Source organism: Antrostomus carolinensis, unplaced genomic scaffold (assembly GCF_000700745.2).
Source record: "Antrostomus carolinensis isolate BGI_N321 unplaced genomic scaffold, ASM70074v2 scaffold21609, whole genome shotgun sequence".
NCBI lineage: Eukaryota > Metazoa > Chordata > Aves > Caprimulgiformes > Caprimulgidae > Antrostomus > Antrostomus carolinensis.
Genome location: NW_010339519.1, coordinates 1 through 5,861, shown reverse-complemented (window position 1 = coordinate 5,861; position 5,861 = coordinate 1). Strand labels below are relative to the sequence as shown.

At 48.8% G+C, this 5,861-nt stretch overlaps 1 protein-coding gene across 1 annotated transcript; it reads right to left on the bottom strand.

The window, feature by feature from the left end:
• Nucleotides 1-423: 423 nt before the first annotated feature.
• On the bottom strand, nucleotides 424-5,174 carry LOC104519237 (transcription elongation factor A protein 2). Its single transcript, XM_010175876.2, has 5 exons — nucleotides 5,123-5,174; nucleotides 4,178-4,332; nucleotides 3,677-3,823; nucleotides 1,694-1,765; nucleotides 424-744 (listed from the first exon to the last, which is right to left on the bottom strand). The coding sequence occupies exons 2-5, from the start codon at nucleotides 4,301-4,303 to the stop codon at nucleotides 736-738; spliced, it is 354 nt and encodes a 117-aa protein (XP_010174178.2). The 5' UTR covers nucleotides 4,304-4,332; nucleotides 5,123-5,174; the 3' UTR covers nucleotides 424-735.
• Between the last annotated feature and the right edge of the window lie 687 nt (nucleotides 5,175-5,861).

The window sequence follows — 5,861 nt, the reverse complement described above, 5'->3', positions numbered from 1 at the left end:
TCACTCTGCTTTCAGTCTGTTACAATCTGGGCATCACATTCTCATCTCCGATGCTGTTGGCATTTAAAAGCCTGAGATGACAAGGTATGCATCACCACAAAACCAAATGAATGCTGCCAAGATGGAAAGCAGCATCTGATCTGTGCCCCAAAAGCTGTGTTCCAGCAACAGGTCTCCTCAGCCAGGTGAAGATGACCAGCATTGCCCACCCAACCACCCCAGGACCTGGCCCAGTGCTTTGGATTTCATGAGCTGACTGGGAACAAGCCTTCACACACTGTACCTACAAGTGGTTTCTCGTTTTCTGGTGGTCCAGACACTGTTCAGTCCTCATCCATCTAAACACAAGCTGTCTGTCAAGCTCCCATGCAATTCCACACCACAAAAAAAAACCCCCAAAAACCCAAAGTGCTACACACACACTTCAAATAAAAGCCAGAAACTGACAAAAAAAAAAACCATTTAATATTAGTTCTGAAGTAAAAGTGACCATACTTGCTTAGATGAGAAAATAACGACTAAGTGTGTTTATAGTGAGCTCTCCTGCCAACCTGTCAGCCCACAGCTGTGGCTCTGCCCTGAGGCCCACACGGAGAGGCAGGGCTCCCCCTGCCACTCTCGGTGTGTGACAATGCAAACTCACTTGGGACACAAAACACAACTGCCGTGGGAGCCGGCGTATGGAGGTTGCGCTCTGATCTGCGTTTGGCTGCCACTCTCGGGCCATGGCACATATCAGCAGAACTGCAAGAGAAGGGAGTTTAAACCCTGATTAGAAAAAAAAACCTCACTGCCAAGGGGAGATGTGGGTTATGTGTGTGCTGCCTGGAAGAAAACAGGGATCCAGGTGATGGTCTTGTTTCTGAAGCTGGTCAGGGTTTGGGGATTCTACAGAGGCAGGCAGGGCTCAGCCCCTGGAGCAGGGGCCAGACAGAGCTCCCAGTGGAATCTCTCAGCTCTGGCTCTTTGGCACGTGGTAGAATTCCAGACTGGTTTGGGTTGGAAAGGACCTTAAAGCTCATCCAGTTCCAACCCCCCTGCCATCACCAGGGACACCTTCCACTAGACCAGGTTGCTCAAAGCCTCATCCAACCTGGCCTTCAACACTTCCAGGGAGGAGCAGCCACAGCTTCTCTGGGCAACCTGGGCCAGTGTCTCACCACCCTCACAGGGAAGAATTTCTTCCTAATATCTAATCTAAACCTACCCTCTTCCAGTTTCGAGCCATTTCCCCTTGTTCTATCATTAACTACCCTTATAAAAAGACCCTCCACCACTACCACCATGGTAGTGGTGCCATTTCTGCTCACCATCAACCGAGAGATTTCTGCTCACCCCCGAGCTCTGTGTGCAGTATAATATGAGCTGGTTTAAAATCCTGAATGATGTCATCACCACCATCTCTTGGTGGGGACAGAGGGAGCATGGAAAGCACTGTGAGGCTGGTCATGGCACAAGAGGGGATGTGAGGAGGGAGGCAGGGGAACACAAAAGCAAGACTTGACCCCAGCTGGTCTGCAGAGATGGGATGAACCCAGGGGCTCTTGCCTCTGTGCTGGGAGGAAAAGATCACTTGCTAGAGCCAGTCAGCGTATGGCAAAGCACCGCCGAGGGCAGCAGCTCAGCATCTGCAGCATGGTGGGTGCAGCTACCCCAAGACCCCTCAGTGCCAGTAATATCCTTGGTGTGCTACCTTCCAGCGATTCCCACACTCGTTGCACACGACGAAGGTGGTCATGGGCTCATCGGAGCTGCGGGTCTGCACCTGGGGGAGGACACAAGGGAAGTGAGAGCTGAGCATCACACACAGCCCCCCGTGGAGGGGGTCACAGGGAGCTCCTTGTCCCTCTGGCCACCAAGGATTCATGCTGGAGTCACATTGTCAGAAATCAATGAGGGACCAAGGCTTGGGAGGGCAAAAGGAGCTTTTCTCTGCAAAATGAGTCTGGTTATTGTTGTAGACACAGATACACACCTCTACACACCCCTCATGACTCCTCTCTAGCCTGACACTATGTTTTGGGGCAGCACATTGCTTTCCTCACCCCTTCTGCTGCCCATTCCTTGCAGGTGGCTCCAGAAGTGGATGTACCCACAGCCAGTCCCTCCCTGTACTGTCCCCCAGGAAGGGATGCAGCCGTCAGCGAGACAACAAAACCCTCAGCCCATCAAGCATGTGCTCCACAGCAACACATAAAAAAAGCACTCAAGTCATTCTTTTACAGAGCAGCCCTACGTCCTGGCCTCACAGGAACATGCTCTGGGTTACCAGGTTCTGCACATTTCCAGCCTGGTTTGTATTTGAGTCATTAAGGAATTCTGATATTTAACCCAGATGTGACTGCTGCCTCTGACTGGCTCTTGCCAGAAACACATACTTTGCTGAAAAAGTCACATTTTCACAGCGTTGGAATACCACAAGGCAGATCTACCCCAAAAATAACTGGCACTCCTTGCGCAAGCCAGACAGCAGAACTATGTCAAGGGGTAATTATGGTGATCTACATGTGTAATTACCCAATATGCAAGAGTTACGGTATTTGCATGATGCAAATTAAGCATGTTTTGCAAGCATGCTGGATAGCTAAATTCCTTAATTCTCACCCAACATTACAGCCTGGCTTCCAGTGCTTTCATAAATACCAGCTCATCTACGTGGAACTTGGATTTCAGTCACCAAATAATGATTTCACTGGAAAACTAATAAAAAAAATACAGAAAACCCTCTGATATTTCTATTTAGAAGACACTTGTTGTCACCTGCCCCAACTCCAGGCAGTCAGACTCCAGTCCCCTACAAGTGGAAACCGAGTCCCACATGCTGCTGAGGCAATTGAGACAGCCCAGACAGTGCTTCCAGCTGCCTCCCTGGGATGTGCTCACAGAGCCAAAGGAAAATCCCTGGTCAGCTGCCTGGCTCTGCTCCGCGTTTGCACGTCATGTCCAAGCACACGAAGGAGTTTCTCTCAGCACAGGCAGTCTGTGTGCACCCACTCGGTAGCACTGGTGTGGTTGCTGGTGTGTTTTTGGGTATCTGCACATTCTGAAACACTGACTCACAGGCAAAGGCACATTTATCTCCAGATGCCTGGTGTGAACATGGGAACTAGAAAGCATTGGTAATGCACAAAGCTTCCAACAACTGCCCATTGAGGAGAAAAATCCCCTCTGCCTGCTCACATCACTGCTTCCTTTATTCCTTATGTTTCACCTGATTCACCTTTGATTTTAAGTAAGTTGGGATTTGTCCAGTTGCAGCTTATCTGTGCTCTTAATTCCCACTTTTAATACCACCAACGTGCCTGCCTCAGTTTCTGCAGTCTCTCCTCTACACTGCCCACTCCTTTCTTGTCTCAATCTCCACATTCCCAGCACTTGCTTTCAACATGCAGCTCTCTCTCTCTCACCACTGTACTTTTGAAAGCTTCTTTGGTGCTGCCCAACCCCCCTGCTCCTGCACAAATGAGCCAAGAAAAGTTACACGAGCTCCAAGGAAAGATGTGTGCAAAATCACTGTGCAAAAGCAGCACATTTGAGAGCCTCGAGCGTACGAAAAGGTTCTCCCCATCAGTGGAGATGTTTGTGCCGTGCTGCAGGGCCTGTCACAGAACAGTAAGAGCTCGTGATGGTGACGGGTCACATCCTGTGCAGAGGCTGCAGGAGTAGGAACACTAACCTGGGTGTAGGTACAGTTCTTCTTCTTGCATTTCCCACAGGTGAAGAGGTCAGTTTGAGTCCCTCCTGTCTTGGCCATCTGATGCTCCCGAATTGCTTCTTTTGTCATGGCTTTCCTGATCTCTTTCAGCTCATTACTGGCCATTTCCTTTCCAAAAAAAAAAAAAAAGAAAAAAGGCAATAAAATCACATCTGTCCAGTTTTACCACCACACCCACCACAGTGGAAAGAGTCAACAAGACAGGGTGGCCTAACAGATGGGTATTAAGAGAAAAAGCCTTTAATTCCTGGGTTTTGGGTTATACCTAGGCTCCCTGTGATGATCTGAAAGCCCAACAGACTCTCCACGTTGCAAACCCCACTGCTTGCTCCCTCCTGATGTGCTCTGGCTGCAGCTGCTGAGAAATCTGCAACCCTGGCAGCAGATCAACCCCTTGCTTCAAGCTAAACCACAGTTCACATCCCCTGTAAGGCGCAAACCCTGCTCCTCAGGCTTCCTCACCTCCGAGGTCATCACTGCGATCTGCTCGGGGGTAATCACCCCACACAGCACGTTCTTTTTCAGCTCAGGGTTTTTGGAGTCCTTCAGATTGGAGATGCGGCTCCTCACTCGGTTCTTGTATTTCATGTCGGTGTTCTTGACATCTTGGTATATGCGTAGGTGGGAGTCAAGGAGTTTGCAATCAACCCAGAGACCTCCAAGCATTTTCTACAACCACTCATGAATATCAGGGAGTGTTACCCACTGCAGGACACAGATGATGGTGCTGGGACCCAACAGCAGCATCTGCTCCGGGAGGTTAATGCTGGATTTGAGAGCAGGTTTATACAATCCCAGAGTCCAGGGGCTTTGAATTATGGCTTTAAAGCTTCACTGTGCTGGAAATAATCTTTTTCAGTTATGCTCAGGTTCTTCAACCTGCTCTTTCAGAAAGGTAGACACAAATCCCTCTACTACAAGAGCCCAGATGCATCTCCTGCCCCACAGCCCTCAAACCAAGCAAGATCCTGGCTGATCTCAAATCAACCTGCAACTTGATCCTCATCGCTCTGTCCTTCCCATTGCTTTTGCCTACACCAGCACACTCTCCTCAACAGGGAGGCACAGGGAAGTTGTATTTGGAAGCAGAGCTGAGAGCAGGAATAACATTTTGATGGGAAGGACAGACTGGGAATTACATGCCATCATAGTGTGAACAGGTAGGAAATAACCACGTCCATCACACCAGCAAGGGGTCTGCCCTGAGCTCCCAGCTCCACATTGGTGGTTCCTTAGTGACCCAGGACTCAGCCAAGCAGAGCAGGAACCAAACCCAGAGCCCTGACAAGCAGAGATGTAGTAGAGCATTTATGCAGAGAAAGATTGTCCCATTTTTTCTCCAAGCACCTTAACTTCACAGCCTGGAGGTGTGCAGGCCCTTGAGGAAGCTCTGTACAGTAAGGATATATTCTTCAATCTGAGCTGCTATGTGCTCACAGTCAGCACCAATGGAAACATAGTCATCTGTAAGACAAGAGAGACAAGGTAGGTCAACTTCCAGCCAGGCAAGAGATCCCCAGGCTCAATATTTCTGAGGTATAAACCTAGATAATTTGCTGTTTTGATTTACATGCTCTTTCTATCAAATAGCCTCCTGGCCTTTGCTCTGACTGCCCTTGGACCCTTTTGAAAAGGGCAGTGATGAAAACAGACCAATCCAGCCAGTCTAAGTCCTCTGCCTCTCTAGGAGATGGACTGCACTAGACAAAGCTAACAAGAATCCAACCCCCAAAACATACAGCTTTCTAATATATTCTTGATATAGTTGAAATCAAACACAGAGGCAAGAATTGAGCCTCATCAGATACTGGTGTTAATGAGAAGTAGCTCTACTCAGACCAGCCATCTGGCAGGTCCCAAAAGCATGCAGTACCAGAGTGCAGCCTTCATTTCTCTTCTCAGCTCAGGACTCTGCCCCTCCTCTCTTCTTTCTCACATCAATTAAACAGCATCACATAGAGCTGGGAGTTTGGACAGGGGGTATGGTAACCAACACCACAATGCAGGAAAGATAGGGCAAAACAGGGCTGAGCTCAGCAAAAAGATTTGAGGGGACTATTTCCCAGACTTCATATGGAAAGGGTTTTGGTTTTTTTTCCCCCCTAAGAGTTATACAGAGTATTTAACACAGCATATAAATATATAT

Coding starts and splice junctions, on each gene's coding strand:
- LOC104519237 (XM_010175876.2), bottom strand. CDS start 4,303: ATGAAATACAAGAACCGAGTGAGGAGCCGCATCTCCAATCTGAAGGAC. Junction 3,824..4,177: donor TCGCAGTGATGACCTCGGAG/GTGAGGAAGCCT, acceptor TTTTTTGGAAAG/GAAATGGCCAGTAATGAGCT. Junction 1,766..3,676: donor AGAACTGTACCTACACCCAG/GTTAGTGTTCCT, acceptor GTCCTCCCCCAG/GTGCAGACCCGCAGCTCCGA.